Below are 17052 nucleotides of genomic sequence, written 5' to 3' on the forward strand. Positions count from 1 at the left end.
ATACTGTTCCAAATACTTTATATGAAGCAATTTATTGAACCCCCACAGCACTCATTTGAGGTGGGTACTCTTGTTTACTGCATTGTACTGATAAGAAACTGAGGCTCAGAGATCTTAAGAACCTTTGTCAAGTCTGTAGTAACTGATGAAGTTGGAGTTTGAATCCTAAAAGTTAGCTCCTGAGGCCACGCTTTTAATCATTACCAGATAGTGACTGGAAAAGGCAGTCTCTCACATATTATTCTCACTGAAAAGACAAGAAAAGTGAAACCAAGAAGCCAAGTAACTTACCCTGAGTCACTCGGGTAAGAGGCAGAATAAAGGCAGAATCCCTGCCCTGAAAGCCACCGAGCTTCTTCTCCATGGGATCAAGTGTCCTGAGTCCCTTCCCCTTATCCCACTCACTTACACAGGCCCACGGGTAGAAGGGCCTGCCCAGAATCTCTAAACCCTTGCTTGTGGTTAACTATCTCCAAAACCGCAGTGGAACCATGGGGTACGAGGAAAGGGGGGGCACCCTCTCAACTCAGATCTGACCTCCCAGGCGCTCCCAGTTCCCAAGACCACCAGCCCCGAGGCGTAAGGTCCAGCCTCGAGTCTGGGAATTTTCTCAGCTCGAGTTAGAAGCCAGAGAGCGAGGTGGGGAAGGGGCTGGGCGGCGCGGGGCCGCCCAGGAACACAGAGTATCAGATTTCCCGTAAGCCGCCAATCCTGAACGCGAGAGGGCGTGGCCACACCTGGGAGGCGTGGCCGGACTGCGGAGGGGGGGCTGCGGCGTCCTAGGGCGAGGCGGTGACGTGAGCTCCGCGCACCTGGGCCCGGCAGGTAAGGGCCGGTGCGGGACGGAGAGCGGAGCTCGAAGAGTCTACCTGCGCAAACCCAGGTATTGCTTGCTGACCGGTCAAGGAGTGCTGGGGACTTAGTTCGGGGGACGACCGCTTCTTGTAGCAGGATTGAGAAAAGGTGAGGACGCTAACTTCTGAACACTAGTTTTGGGGGTAGGGGGCTGGGGACACACCCGCCCCAGAGTTTGTGGGGTTAGGAACCTTGCTTGAGGACATCTGTTTGTTTGGGGGGGGGGGGACTCTCAGGGACTGGATGCTTGTCGCCGTGCTTTAGGTAGCTTTTGGGCGGTCCTAGCCCTGGAGTACGGGGCCCCTCCCGACCCCACACTTCTCTCTACTCCCTTTCCCTCCCTGCCCTACTGGAGCGTGCCGCTCTCGGCCCTTATCCACCCACCAGAGGATAGAGCTACGTCGCCTCCACCCCTCCGGTGGAGGCCCAGCTCGCTGGGCCGCCGGCCCCAGTGTCCCAAAGGGGATTTCCGAGGCCTGCGGGCCCTTGGTCCTGGTGGGGGTTTGGGGAAATGGAGATGGGGGCGGCCAGGCGCTTTAGCCAGTTTGTTTTTTCTCTTTGAATTTGTTTAGTGCAGCCAGGCCCCTCGCCTTGGGCCTGGGAGACACCACTGGCTTTCCTAGTAGCCAAGCTTGATGTTGGGGAGGGTGGTGCAGGGCGTGGTTGCTCTGGGGGTGAGGCCCTCTTTGCCCAAGGGGATGGAGGGTGGGTGTGGAAAACTGGGGAAAGTCTCCCAGGCCCAACTGGAAAGGAGGCCCCGGGTGCCACTCTTTCCGGGGAGCCTGCTTTGTAATGAAGGGGTCACCTCTGTCCCGACCCTGCTCTCCTGGTGGATGTCAAAAGTGGAAGCCAGGGAAGGGAGAGGGAGAAGGCGCTTGAGTAGGAGTTGGTGCTGACCCAGGAGAGTAGTTTAAGGTTAGATGTGTGCATAACACATAACAGCAGCACCATCTCACCAGCCCCCAACTTCAATCCAGCAGGGGGGAAGGGCATGGGAATTATGGCACAGAATTTACCTCTAAGCAGGGCTAAACTAAAGGGAAGAAAGGCTGGGGAACTGGGAAGATGGCGTTCGGTTCCCTGCAGGGGAAGGAAAAAAAGCAGGACTCCCTGGCAAATGCTTTTCACTCTGAGCCAAACCATTGACAGCCCAATCTCGAATCTCTACTTTGAGGTAGTGCTGCCCTTGGAAACTCGTCTGGGCAAGGGCTGCAGAGGTGGCAGTGGGGGTGTTTATAGAGGGCCTGCTCCCTGGAATGGGGGTGTGAGAGAGGAGAATTACTGCCTGAGGGAGGTTGAAAGTATCCCAGCTGGATGCCCAGCGTGAGGGGAGTGGATGGGTTAGCATCTTTGTTCTTTGACTGGTCAAATACCTATTGGAGACACAGGCCTTGAATTTCACCGTGATGGCAGCTGGAGATACTAGGGCTGACTTCAGCTAGGCTAAGTTTCTGTGGGCATTGAGATTTGGGCGCTGAGAATGTTTTGGAAGAGAACTCTGATTTAGGTGTGTTTGGTGGCAGGTGTCATGCAGTCTTCTCCCCAACCACTTCCTTGGCCCTTCGTGCTGCTGGGATCTTGTGAATGTTTTTGGTTTACTCTCTTAGTGTGTAGAAGAAGGGAGGGATTCGGAAGGCAGGGTTAGTGGCAAGATTCAGTACAGCACACTCTGATGAGGAGCGGTGGGTCCAGGCCCCAGATAAAGCACTTTTCTGGGTCTCAGTTAACCCAGCTATAAAATGGGGATGAGGGGCGCCTGGGTGGCTCAGTCAGTTAAGCCTCCAGCTTCGGCTCAGGTCATGATCTCGCGGTCCGTGGGTTCGAGCCCCGCGTCGGGCTCTGTGCTGACAGCTCAGAGCCTGGAGCCTGTTTCGGATTCTGTGTCTCCCTCTTTCTCTGACCCTCCCCTGTTCATGCTCTCTCTCTCTCTCTCTCTGTCTCAAAAATTAATAAACGTTAAAAAAAATTTTTTTTAAATGGGGATGATAATACATGCCACTTCCTGATCATGAGGATGAAATCAAACACGGTAAATAAAAGTGTATATAAACTTTGTAAAGTCAGTGTAGATATGAAGGATTGTTGGTACCATGCTATCATTAGCTGAAGAACATCATCTTTTATACCTTCCAGGGGCCAAGAAATGTCTTAGCTTCCTAAGCTAATATTTTTTTTGGTTGAAAAAATATTACTTGTAGCTTTTTTATTATTGTTATCATAAATTGAAACATGTCATTGTAGGAAAATGTGAATCATATACACAAGTATATGAGCAAGTATAAAATTCACTCATAATCCCATCACCAGGTAACCATTGTGAATATCTTGTTACATTGATGTATTATCTTTTCCTTTTTTAAATTATGTGTGTATGTGCCTAAGTACCCAAGTGCATGTTAGTTACAAGGTGAACATACTAGTCTACAGTCAATATTGTATGCTGTATTTTCTCCCTAACTTCATGTTGTAAACATTTCCCCAGATCCAATAAAAATTCTTCAGACGTCCCGTTGTTAATGACTGCTTAATATTGCAGCCTGTGAATTAGCCATTTTCCTCTGTTATTTTGGTTGCTTCCAGCTTTTCCTTCTCTGCCAGTTTTTAGAGTCTTAGTTACTGGGTGGCAGGTAAGGGAGATCTTGGCTGACTTCCAGAAGGTGGAGAGGGTTAGCAGTGAGGGAGGTGGGGCATGGAGGAAGGCAGGCTGGGGCGGGGTTGCTCATGTGTGGTGCCATCTTGAGAGAATGTTGAGAACCCAGGACTCTAGATCTTAACAATCCATCTCTATGGGTGGCTGCTTCTCCTTCCCGATCACTATGTGCAGTTCCCCATGTTGGCCCCGTTGCTTTAATTTTTTCTTGATGAGCTGTCAGTCAGCTAGGATAAGCCCTTTTCTTCAAAGTCCATCCAAACAGAGATTTCCCATGTCTGACAAGCATAGGCCCAGCATTTACTGGTACTGCAAAAGTTCCTTGCAGGGTTGGTCAACGTGTCGCCCATGTCCCTATTCGTCCTTTCCTTGCCCCATCCCCTTTCCAGTAGCCTGGGACTGAGGAGGAGAAGGTAGAACTTGCCCTTAGGAGAATATGCATTCTCTACTTCTTATAAGGTAAATGTTCTCCACGGTTTGGTGGCTTGACTTGCTGCCCTTCCAAAACCATGGCCAACAACATGGGGATGGGGCGGGGGACAGTTGAATACTGCATGCCAACCTTGCCTGCCCACTGTGAGCTGTGCTCCCAGGGGGAAGGTTTCAGTTGCAGGACTTGTTAATTGGGTCAGAAGGCTCAGGTGAGAGCAGGTCCTGCCTTGCTCTTAAAGTGCCAGAAGCTGAGTTGGTTTGGGTTTTCCCTGTTTGTTGGGTGTCTGGCTGGGGAAGGAAGTGGTGGCTGAGGCCACCCCCTCAGCTAAGCTCCTCTGAGTGGGAGCCTTCAGCTGACTCAACTGGTTTGGTTTCTGAACTGTGATCCAGGTGGGGATCTTCCTGGGTGTGAAGGTGACTTATTTATCTTCCTTTCCTCAGGCCACTGTGGGGCTTGAGCACTTCCAATGTGGGTTTCTTCAGGGAGTCTGAGGAAAACTATGTGCTTTTTAACGGACATAGTGCTGGACACACAGTAGCTGATGAACACATATTTGTTGAGTGAATGCTATTTTGCAGGCCTCCCTTTTTCACCTGATGTAAAAACAAAGTAAGATGAGAACACCCAAAAAATCTAAACACAACATCCCAAGCAAACAGGTCTCTAGTGACTGACTAGTCTTTCCTAAAGACACCCAATCTGGGCAGGCCTCTGTTTCCTGCTGTGAGTGCTGGCTGCTGCCGAATGTTATCTGCTGTGCCCGTGTATTTTTATGAGAATCAATCGCAGACTTTACCCAGGCCAGCTCCTGCAACCAAAGAGGTCACTCTAGCCTTTGTGTGGAGACAAACAGACCCAGGTGGAGGAGGCTGCCTGAGCAGAACAGAGCCTGTCTTATGATTGTGGTTAGCAGCCTAAGTTTAGGAACTGTAGCATTTGATTATTCTAGGGCTCCTGGACTTTTCTGGACTCAGGTGCAAGAAAGGGTCCTCAGAGCCTTTGTCTCCCATGTTCCCTAGTATTCTCCCAGCCACTGGATTGTCCTGTTGATAACCAACTCAGACCCCTTTTTTCTTGCTCCAGAGTCTTTGGGTGGTCCAGAGAAAAGGAAGCTGACCTGAGGTCCAGCTCTTCAGAACCCCGTGGAGACACTGCCTGCTCATCTCTGTAAGTGAGGATGTTGGAACCAGGGCCTGCCCCTTGTCTACTTCTCTCTCACCACAATGGGGTCATTTCTTCCTAAAATATTCCCCACTCGCCTTTAGTTCTCTTGTTGAAAAAGAGAGTGTGCTTCAAATTCTTGCCCTGTATCTTTGCTGTTTCCATACCTTTTTTTTCTTCCTTTTCCTGAGATGAGATAGAAAAGAGCAATTCCAAGAGCCCTTGGTTCTTCAGGAAGGACTGTGTTCCAGCAGGGATGACATCATCTTTTTTCTTTTTCTGCTTCAGGATTTAAATAGAAGAAATGTGATCCACTTACATGATAAGTCTGATTTGGCTAGAACATGAAGCATAAATGGCTTTGGAATAAGAATCAAAAGGACCTTTTAACCTCTTTTCTTTTCTTCCTTACCTGGCACAGTGTATTCCCATATTTAGTTTCTTTGCTGTAATCTAATGAAACTGTAGCTCTATCATACGGGAACAGTGGCTGGGAAAAGTTCCCAGAGGCTGGCCTAATTCTCCTGCGCTCTCTACTCTTTACCCCTCCACCCAGATCATGGCCCTCCACCCCCGCAGAGTTCGGCTGAAGCCCTGGCTGGTGGCCCAGGTGGATAGTGGCCTGTACCCTGGGCTCATCTGGCTACACAGGGACTCCAAGCGCTTCCAGATTCCCTGGAAACATGCCACCCGGCATAGCCCCCAACAAGAGGAGGAAAATACCATTTTCAAGGTAAAGGACTTCTTCTACCATCAGACCGGTTCTGTCAGACCTATGTGGATGTTTTTGGTTGTTCTGTTTTCTATTTGGGCATGGGGATACACTAGATCCAAATGCTCCTGCATCAGAGAGAATGTTTATGAAGGGGGTGCCCAAACTTAGGCGTAGTAATTTCTCCTGCTGGGGCATGTCCATAATGTTTGAGGCCGTTTATTCTTTCCCGTTGGTCGAAGGAGCTCGACTCACATCCCAAAAGATCCCAGGTGCAGTTGGCTAAACTACAAATGATTGGACTGATGGGGTTGTTCCAAAAGCTCCCAGGGTCAGCAAATAACTCTTGTTCTTCATTCACTCAGGGTTCTTGCTATGGAGAGAGGTGCTTGGGCCAGGGACAGCTCTCCAACCCAGGACAGAACTACTGAGTGTTAGCAGGCTCCTAACATAGACCGTAGGATGGGTATAGAGGGTTCTTTGCAAGTTTTTCTTTTGGTATTAAAATCCCTTACCCAACCCATCACCTCTGCTTAAAAATGAGAGATGATATAGTGCAAGCTTTTATTCTACAAATATGTTTTCTTAAATAAAAAATACCTGATATGAGAAGTGTTTTACTTAACTGAAAACCAGATTTAATCACTGGCATTTTACAAAATCTCGTGAAGCCAAAGCTTGACTTAAGACAGACGTAGGTGGGAAGCTGGTTGTGGGAAGGAGTGTTATGTTGTTTGTAACTCTGGAGCCTGTGCCTCTGCTCCGGACCAACTGCTCTGTGCTGGCCAGTCTTCTGTGTCAGCTGCTGGCTTAAGTTTCTGCCTCTCCAAGTCACAGAGAAGTGAGTTTAGCCTCTTCTTCCCTCTCTAAGCTGGAAGTCAGAAGGAAATCCGGTCCTTACGCTGGGCCCCTCAAGAGTGACACCCCAAGTTCTTGCTGAGATTGGATCAGAAAAGGTGGGCTCGCCCCTCAAAGGAGAGCCATCTGAGAGATGTTTCCCAACTCAGTTATATCAGGTATAGACCCAGGTAGTGGAGAGAAAATTGGTCTAGAGCACTTAGAAAGAAAGTAAAGGAGCACTTTTAATTTACCAATTAAATAACGGTATGAAAATGGTAGGGAAGACATCTTGAAACCAGTACCAATTGCTGGAGTTGGCATGGAGGGGGGAATTGACCTGCCCTGGCCCAGCTGACTTGTGGTTGTGGCCTTGGTCTGAAACTGGATTTGCTGTTGGTGACTGGGGGTGGCTGGCCATGGGGGAAGAGGCTGGTTCCTGAAAGCCCTATTCACGAGAGCAATCTGTGTGCTTCGGGCTTGAGAAAAAAGTGGCTGCAGGAAGCTTGTCTTATTTATATCTGGATCTCTGCTCGTGGAATAGTCAGGGAGGGCCTTTAAGTCAGGAGAAGAGTGAGGGTGCTTTCACCCATCCCAAGCTCTGACAGGCCGTGGGCAGGTTGTGTGGGGGGAGGGGGAAGCAGTGGGGTGCTAGCATTAAATGGGTGTCCATTATCTCATTTAATTCTCAGGAACTCTGTAAGGGGGGGTATTCCTCTTATGTTGTAGATGCAGAGGCTGAGTCTCAGGGGGACTAAATAATTTGCCAGAATCACACATCCAGTAATGGGTGTGGCCTGGATTTGAACCCAAGCCTATCTGCTCCCCCCTTATCATACTACCTCATTCTGGCCAGGAATTGGAAGATCTGATTTCAAATCCTACTACTATCAATTGCACATATGGTCTTGAACAAGTCACATAGTCTCTTTGGGTTTTAGCTTCCCCTTTGGTAAAATGGAGATGAAACCAGTCTTGCCTGCCTCAGAGGATTGTCATGAGAATTGAGTGAAATAACGTATGGGGAGAAATAGTGAATTACCATCAAAATACAGAGGTTACTTCCATTTCTGGAAGGGGAATAGGGACCTCCACAGGGACCTGAGTGTCAGAAGCAAGACTCAGAATGGGTTTGAGTAAGTCATGTTTATAAATCCCAGTGAATGCCATGTGTCTGGTACTGTGTTCTGCTGCATCAGCCCTGGCCCTCTGAACCTTCTGAGTGGGTCCTGAGGAGGAATGTCTGTGTTGTGAGCAGTAAGGCTGGGGCAGTGCTTCTGGGTTAGTCTGGCTGCTCTCCATGGAGGGGCAGGGATTTAAGGAGCCACAGAAACTTGAAGACCCATGCCAAAGTCAGCACAGTCCACGCCAGCTGGGTGGGGCCAGAGTGGGAGAGGGCACAGGGGATCAAATAAACGGAAAGGTAAATGTGGCAAGGCAGCAGTCAGGCACAACTGGAGATGTGCTTCCCAGACCCTAGGGATCGATGAAGTTGAAATCCCCTGTGGGGAGCTGTATGGAATGGTGCCAGTGCAGCCACCTGGGGCAGACCTCTTCATCCTATAGTGCGAAACAAATGCAGGTGCCCCCAAGCCTGAGGAAATGGTAAGAAGTGAGCTGGAATTAGAAGATAAGGATTTAAATTAGTTTTGGAAGAAACTTCCTCGTGATGGTCAGGTTCTGCAGGGAGGGACTGAGGGAGATCAGAGATCTCAAAGGATGGGGCAGGACATTTCCATTTCAGCTTGAGGTCAGAAGCAGAGGCAGAGAGTTGGGACTGGACGTGTGCCCTGTCCACTTGAACAAGTTGGTGTGTGCTTCCTGATCTTGACTACTCTGCTAATGACATCCCCCTTCTCTGCATCAGAACGTGATGTCCTGAAGAAAGCATAGAGATCTGAGACTGTATTAGCAGCCGGGGAGAGTGGATATCCCGTGAGTGGAAACAGACATGCCATTGGACCTGGAAACTGAAAACCAGAGTGGAGGAGCCAAAGTGGTTTTAGCTCATGCCACCAGCCCCTGGTGTTTGCAGCAAAGTATTTCCAGTGAAGTGGGATTTTGAGGAACTAGGGAAGGGCAGGGGGTGGGGGTTTACTAGGACATGGGGTCAGCTGAATGAGGCCCTCAGTGTTCAGCTGAACTCCCAGAGTGTGCTTCCTGTCCTCCTACAGGCTCTTATTCCTAAAGGTACTTGTTTTCTACAATTATTTAAGCATCAGATTGAGGGATGTAGGGGGGAGGGAACAGCAAGGCCAAACTCTTCATATCACATGCCATCTCCTTCTGTCTTGTAAGTAATTAATGTCAAAACAAATAAGCCAAAAAAATTTACCTGAAATCCTGCTATCCAAAGTTACCACTAGCATTTTGGTGTATACAGTTGACGTTTGAACAATATGAGTTTGAACTGTGCAGGTCCGCTTATATGCGGATTTTTTTTTTGACAAATACAGTACTGTGTATTTTTCTTATGATTTTCTTACTAGCATGTCTTTTCTCTAGCTTATTTCATTGTAATACAGCATATGATATACAAAATATGTGTTAATCGACTGTTACCAGTAAGGCTTCTGGTCAACAGGAGGCTAGTAGTAGTTAAGTTTTGGGGAGTCAAAAATTATATGTGTGGATTTTTGGGGCACCTGGGTGGCTGAGTCGGTTAAGTGTCTGACTTGATTTCAGCTCAGATCATGGTCTCATGGTTCATGAGTTTGAGCCCTTCACTGGGCTCTGCACTGACAGTGCAGAGCCTGCTTGGGATTCTGTCTGTCTGTGTGTCTGTCTGTCTGTCTCTCTCTCTCTGCCCCCTTCCCCACTCGCTCTCTATCTCTTTTTCAAAATAAATAAAAAAAAAAATTAAAAATGTATGTGGAGTTTTGACTGTGCAAGGGGTCAGTATTCCTGACCCCTATAGTGTTCCAGAGTGAACTGTATTTTTTTCCAGGCTTTTCTTTATTTTCAACCCTCGTTACAGCCACTCTTGACAGGTGGTGCTGGCATCAACACTTGAGATGAGGCTCCTCCTTTCAAAAGATTGTGTTTACTTATGGCTTAATTTCCCTCAGGCCCTGCTTTGCCTGGTCCTGAGGGTGGTGTTTCCTGCTGCAGGCTCTCTAAATTGGGATTGGGATGGTGGGGCAGCAAGGCAGGGGTGTGTGTGCATGTGTGTCTGTATGGGAGAGGGTGAGTACACTTTGTACTGGGCAACAGCAGGCATTCACTACAGTTTCCTATTCTTCAGGCCTGGGCTGTGGAGACTGGGAAGTACCAGGAAGGAGTGGATGACCCTGACCCAGCTAAATGGAAGGCCCAGCTCCGCTGTGCTCTCAACAAGAGCAGGGAATTCAACCTGATGTATGATGGCACCAAGGAAGTGCCCATGAACCCAGTGAAGATATATCAAGTGTGTGACATCCCCCAGCCTCAGGGGTCAATCATTAACCCAGGTGAGGCCCCAGCTGCTGGGAGACGGGGGGATAGTGAACCAGGTTCTGGGCTAGGCTCTTAAGGAGATAGTTGGGGGCGCCTGGGTGGCTCAGTCGGGTTAAGCGTTGGACTTCAGCTCGGGTCACGATCTCATGGCTCATGAGTTCGAGCCCCGTGTCGGGCTCTGGGCTGACGGCTCAGAGCCTGGAGCCGGCTTCTGATTCTGTGTCTTCCTCTCTCCTCTGCTCCTCTCCTGCTTGTGCTATGTCTCTGTCAAAATAAATAAACATTTAACAAACTTAAATAAAAAGAGATAGTTGACTTGAAAATCTCTTACAAAGTTTAAGATTGGTAAAGCAAGAAGGCCTTTCCCTAGGAAGGACCCAGAGAACAAAAGATGTAAAGACAACAAAATCTTCTTGTTCACTTAGGGGAATACTCACTAGCCTGACTGCTTAAAGCATTAGAATATAGAGGCTATGTAGATTCCTACTGTAGGAAGAGCTTCCTTTGGGACTCACCACTGAGAGGAGAGGTCAGTAGTTTTGAAGATAGAGGAATTAAACCTTAGAAGGTTTTGAGTTCTGAACCTGGCTCTATCACTTTGCTCCTTGTGAAACATCGAATCAAGTCATATGAACTTTGAGCCTCAGTTTCTTCAATGGTAAAATCTGGGTTCTCATCTTTCCTGCCTACTTCAAAGACTATTGTTAAGACTCAACTGACATGACATTTAAAAGCTATTAAGTTCTCTGTAAATGTTGGATGAGTGATTATTTAATTTGTAGGATACTTTTTCTAAGCGAATATCACCTGATCCTCCTGTTTACCCAATGCCTGGCAAGTACCAACTAAAGGCCAGACAATTTAGACTTGTCCTCCAATGAATCTAGTGAGGCCCTGCCAAGAGGGAAGCATCTGTCCTCACTTTAAGCTTAAAGGAGAGAAGTTAGTGTTCTTGAGTCCTTAAAAGCAATGCTAATGTGTACGCAAAGTAGGAATTAGAGATTTCTAGGAAAGGGGAGTAGGGCGTGCAGGTCCTACGTAGGGGAGGGGAAGAGAGCTCATGTTAGGGCTCATAGGAGTTTGGAGCCAGAGGTTAATACAGCTTTGGTTCCCATTCTTTTTGGCTAGGATGTGGAGGGAGCACACTGAACCCAGGGAACCTCTGTACTAACAGTACCTAATATGTACAGTGGATCAGCAGCAAGGATGGTGGTGCAACCTGAGTGGCTCACTTGGCTTGTGTATCTGTTTCTCGGGTAGGATCCACTGGATCTGCTCCTTGGGATGAGAAGGATAATGATGTAGATGAAGAAGAGGAGGAAGATGAGCTTGACCAGTCACAGCACCATGTTCCCATCCAGGACACCTTCCCCTTCCTGAACATCAATGGTGAGTGGGGGTGATAGGTGGTACAGAAGAGTGAGGAGGATGGAAGAGGCTTTGCCTTTGCAACTGCTGACCCCTCGGCCCCCACGGCACTGGGAGCAGTGACCAGGTCCTGTGGCCAAGCTGCTGGTCCATTAGCAAGTAGGGGTCATAGACAAAGGAGCTCTGCTGGCCCAGTTATCCCAGAGGGTGGCTTCCAGGCCTAGAGAACATCTGAATCTTACACATAACTCAGAGAAATTAAAAATTCAAATTCGTTCTCAATCCCATATACAAATACAGTTATAAATTTCACTAAGTTTCCTTAAGGCCAGTGCAGCAGATACCATTTTTATGAATTGTAGGCAAACTCTTTCACTATTTCCTTGGTATGAATTTGTGTCACTTTCTTAACAGGGTCTACTTTGCTAGGGCTATATCATGAGAATCTTGTGATTTCTACATCTCTTAATACTAGGCTTTGATAGAATTTATCTGCAGGAGATTTTTTGCTTCCTTTATGGACTTTTTGAATTCAGCTTCCCAGGAAAAATGAGAGATTGGAAGGTCACTGTGACAAGGTAGGTCGTGACTCTGCCACTGCACATTCTGAAGAAGCTCAAACACGAGGTGAATTGCTTTTCAGCATCTTCACTTGGACTGTCCGTTTGACTAGGAGCAAATGCTATGCATTTAGTTCAGAAGCTTGTCACTGCCTTTCTAATTCCATCTGGCTGCTACAGATCAAATGAGATACTTGTGCCATTTAGAGAATTTAATATATCGAGATGATTCCTTTGCTCTTTTGGAGTACCCTACTCTAGATGATTCCCTTGCCTTTGAGAATCAAGAAACAACCCTTATTGTCTGTTCACTTGCCCTCCTTCACTTAACCTGCCATCTGCCATTTATATCTTTACAACCAAGTGATGCGTAAAGAAAAATATCATTGAGCTTTTTCATGGTCCGTTTTGCCACGTGCTACATTCCCACTTAGTGATTTGAGTTGCATACCTGGAGATGTGAGATCCTTTCCCAAATCCTTGACTGACTTATTCTATTATTCTTACCCCTGAAAAGGATGCAACCTATTTCCAGGATCTTGATTTCCTATTTCTGTTCATATTTTACTAAACTAAAGTTGTGTGGCCTTATGTAACGGGCTGCCTTGGATCCTTTTTGGGAAGATGTGGGACGTCTGTTAAAAACAAAAAAGTAAAATGGGTACATAGATTTAACCAGGCTTGTGCACAAAGGGTCAAAGAAACATTAACTTCTATGATTTCAGAGCTGTTGGGGCAGAGGAAGAATTGTTGAAGGATAGATGCCTAAGAGGTGAGGCTAGGAGGAGAAATCTGTAGACTTTGGAGTGAGTCAACTCTGACAAGAGCAGGAAAATAGGATGGGTGTTTCACTATCTTTCTTAAAAAGCTTTGATTAGATGCTTTTGAATAGTGGTCTTACGTGGTTTAAAATTCATGATGGTACAAATGAATCAATTTATTGATTATTACAAAGGTAATCAGTTAAAAGGCTTTCCCTCCTTTCTGTCTCTGAACCTCCTGCTCAGCTTCCCTGGAGGAAAGAGATCCTTTCAGGTTTTGGGGTATCCTTTCAGATGTTTTGTGTATCTAAAAGTATTTGTTTGTTTTTAATGGAATTTCTATACACTGAAAACTAATCAATTAATTCAGTTGAGTTCATTTTATTGAAGACAGCCAACTCCTACTTAATTGCTGGGGTTGAAATCTGCAACAGGGAGCCTCTCACTCATGCCCATTCTAATTTAACCCCAGAGAAGACTCACATGTCTGTTAATCGTCAACAAATGCAGGTTTTCTGAACGATGAGTTTATGGGAGAACTAATACGATTAGGAAGCAAAAGGAGGAGGGGAACTTTATTATCATGTTCGTTGTGGGAATCATTCATTGATGGGTTGCTGCCACACCAAGTTATAGTCCAGTGTTTGACTCTTGTCTGTTGACCTTGTTAGGTTTTAGAGCCTCAGACCAGGTGATGTACGTATGTGGTACCCCTGCCTGCTCACCCGCATCCTTCTGTTCTAGGTTCTCCCATGGCACCAGCCAGTGTGGGCAACTGCAGTGTGGGTAACTGCAGCCCTGAAGCAGTGTGGCCTAAAACTGAACCTCTGGAAATGGAAGTACCCCAGGCACCCATACAGCCTTTCTATAGCTCTCCAGAGCTGTGGATCAGCTCTCTCCCAAGTAAGTGAGCCTTGATCTTTCTAGTTGGGTCTTTAGCTCCTGTTATAGTCCCTTCCCTGCCCCACCTTCTGCTTCCATTTATTTGCCATGTATAGAGTAGCTACCTATCCTCCAGGCAGCCTCTGTCTGGTTCCTGGCTGACTGATGAGTCACCAGGGAAGAAGTAAAGAAACATTAGTTCATATCTACTTGCCCATGGGAGTGCTCTGATTCATTGCAGCTCTAGGCTACTCACCTCTTAGGTGGGTAGAAAGCCTAGGTTAATCAGTTTGGCTAGGAGATCTGGGGACAAGGCCAGTTGTGGGATAAGAAGATGAATTAACATGGATTCAATAAAGAAGGCTCTTAGAATTTGAGGGGCTGCTGAGTGGGAGAAAATGTTTCTGAATTGAACACAAATTTATCTCAGTGAAGAATCAATGTCATTGTCCCATCTCCCTTTCACAGTGTACGTGGTGGTAGTGGGGATGGGGTGGGGGGTGGGGATGCAGGTGCTAGCATTTTGACCAAGAGGCTAATAGCTTTGATAAGATCTATAAGGTTCAATGGAGGTTTGATGAGTGAAAATTTACTTTGCTGTGAACTGTGTCCTTTTATGATAAATTGTTAGAACAGATCCACAGAGTGTGCTCATATGTTTTCAGAAGACGGATTGGTATTTTTTTATTATTCCTCTGGGATAATTTCTTTAAAAATGAGCCAAAAATGTGACACAAACCAGATACTTTGGTTTTTAGCTCTTTCCAATGCTTCCTGATGTGAAGACTTAAGTCAGTATAAGTGAGGAGACTGGCCCCAGAAGTCTGCCTGGAGAAATTCTAGCCCTTAGGGTGTGATGATTAAACAGAGATAGTATACATGGACCTTGAACTGTCTGCTTTAAGGCAGCCTTTTGACTGAATATTCCAGGAATAGGTTGATGTCTGCCTTTATTACAGGAAGGATAACTATGGCAGTGACCTTCCTGAATGCTGGTTGAAAACTGGCCTGATCTTGATGGACTTGCATGAGTCTCAAGCATAGACAGGCCGAGCAGCAGAGCAGGACTTTCACTGTCCTCTCTCACCTTGCAGTGACTGACCTGGACATCAAGTTTCAGTACCGTGGGAAGGAATATGGGCAGACCATGACGGTGAGCAACCCCCAGGGCTGCCGGCTCTTCTATGGGGACCTGGGTCCCATGCCTGACCAAGAGGAGCTCTTCGGTCCCGTCAGCCTGGAGCAGGTCAAGTTCCCAGGTCCAGAGCACATCACCAATGAGAAGCAGAAGCTGTTCACCAGTAAACTGCTAGATGTCATGGACAGAGGACTGATCCTAGAGGTCAGCGGTCATGCCATTTATGCCATCAGGCTGTGCCAGTGCAAGGTGTACTGGTCTGGGCCATGTGCCCCATCACCTGTTGCCCCCAACCTGATTGAGAGACAAAAGAAGGTCAAACTATTCTGTCTGGAAACATTCCTTAGTGGTAAGTCATTTTTCAGAAGGTTGATGGTTGGGCACTACTCCCTGGAAGGTTTTCCTCCTTCCCTTCCCCACCCCCTTCTTGGATCTGCAAAGATCTTAATAAAAAACTACTTCTGGAGGAAGTCAAGGTAGAAGGGAACTTTAGTGCTGAAAACTGAAAGTGACCTGGGCAACAAAGAAGGGCATTCCACTCCAAAGCTATGTACTTGGAATCTATTTTTAGGTTGGTTGTGGCTGTTTTAATAGCAGAAGAGGGAGACAGCCTTGTCATTACCACCAAATGCCACCAGCTTATCCTTAACTTTGGAAGTTGACATCATCATAATCAGCAAAAGATACACTCTTCTTATTTGGGAAATATCTGAGTGGCAAATTCAAGCAGACAAATTTAGGGAGAATACTGAAATGTGGATTTTACAATATAATTTGAACCTCAGGTCTAGTTCAGTGATGTCCAACAGAACCCTCTGAAATGATAATGTTGTATATTTGTCTTGTCCACTATAGCCCACATGGGGCCATTGAGCATATGTGCCTCATATGACTAAAGAACTATTTGATTTTAATTAATTTAAATTTAATAGCCACATGTGGCTAGTGGTCACCATATTGGACAGCATAAAATATGGTATTAACTGAGTGGATATGGAATGACCCAGTATACCAAACTCGCTCTTCCACCTTCTACAGATCTCATTGCCCACCAGAAAGGACAGATAGAGAAGCAGCCGCCATTTGAGATCTATTTATGCTTTGGGGAAGAATGGCCAGATGGGAAGCCCCTGGAAAGGAAACTCATCTTGGTTCAGGTGAGGAGATAAGGATGTGTCAACAACTCTTTGCCTTTTTACCAGTGCTCTAGCCCCTAAGACTAGGGTTGTGCTGAGCAAAGATCCATAAGCTTATGTGGGTTTTAATCCCATCAGATAGAGTAGCCGACTCAAGCTTTGTTTATTGCAAGAACCAAGTAGGTCCTATTAAAGCAGGGCCAAGCTGGAGAATACAAGGTCCTCAAAGTGGGTGACTGATTAGTGAAGATCTTCTCTTTCATTCCCTCACTGACATCAGAATCTTGCTGGGAAGGATATAATCCTTTCCACCTCTTTTAGAAAAACCTTTTTTTAAAAAATTTTTTTAATGTTTATTTATTTTTGAGAGAGAAAGAGAGAAGAGGGGAGGAACAGAGAGAGAGGGAGACACAGAATCTGAAGCAGGCTCCAGGCTCTGAGCTGTCAGCATAGAGCCTGACGTGGGGCTTGGACTCACAAACCATGAGATCATGACCTAAGTCAAAGTCAGAGGCTCAACTGAGCCACCCAGGTGCCACCCAGGTGCCCCTTAGAAAACCTTCTGAGTTCCTTTTAAGAATGTAACTTTATTCTAATAAGTGGCAGCAAGACCACTTGGGTTTGGTCCCTGGATTTGTACAAAAAGGCGACAGAGGAAATGTGGGTAAAAGTCTTGCTAAATAAGCAGCTGTTTGCTTAGGCATGTGGTGTGATGATACATACAGTGTTTTTTTTTTGTTTTTTTTTTTATCTTCTAGAGTGAATTTTGGCAGGATGGTTCAGAGGTGTACCCTTATCTAGACATTAGAGTTGGGAATTCTCCAGGCCTCACTGGGCCTTTCCTTCGATCTTGAGTCCCTCCTGCCATTTATCTATTTATTTAATTTTATTTATTTATTTTTGACGAGGGGAGGGGAGGGGGGAGGGGGCAGAGAGAGAGGAGGAGAGAGAGAATCCCAAGCAGGATTTGCACCATCAGTACAGAGCCCGATGTGGGGCTCGAACTCACAAACTGCAAGATCATGACCTGAGCCAAAATCAAGAGTTGGAGGCTTAATTGATTGAGCCACCCAGGCGCCCCCTCCTGCTATTTAAAAATTTCTTTTCTTCACCAGATAATGTAT

The 17052-nt window shown here is 46.7% G+C and overlaps 1 protein-coding gene across 4 annotated transcripts in view; it reads left to right on the top strand.

Annotated features, from left to right (window-relative positions):
• IRF6 (interferon regulatory factor 6) overlaps positions 1–17052 on the top strand; it is a 39930-nt gene that overhangs the window by 19698 nt on the left and 3180 nt on the right. Inside the window, exons 1-8 of one of the 4 annotated variants that reach the window (XM_030303061.2) lie at positions 771–963; positions 5022–5105; positions 5656–5832; positions 9893–10097; positions 11344–11472; positions 13517–13675; positions 14749–15141; positions 15831–15949. In XM_030303061.2, coding sequence (XP_030158921.1) covers positions 5659–5832; positions 9893–10097; positions 11344–11472; positions 13517–13675; positions 14749–15141; positions 15831–15949 — 1179 coding nt within the window. In that variant the 5' untranslated portion in view covers positions 771–963; positions 5022–5105; positions 5656–5658. Of the gene's footprint in view, positions 1–770; positions 964–5021; positions 5106–5655; positions 5833–8515; positions 8584–9892; positions 10098–11343; positions 11473–13516; positions 13676–14748; positions 15142–15830; positions 15950–17052 lie in introns of those variants that run through there. The other 3 variants (XM_030303063.1, XM_030303062.1, XM_030303066.1) reach the window with 3 other exon arrangements.

Source organism: Lynx canadensis, chromosome F1, assembly GCF_007474595.2.
Source record: "Lynx canadensis isolate LIC74 chromosome F1, mLynCan4.pri.v2, whole genome shotgun sequence".
Taxonomy (NCBI): Eukaryota; Metazoa; Chordata; class Mammalia; order Carnivora; family Felidae; genus Lynx; species Lynx canadensis.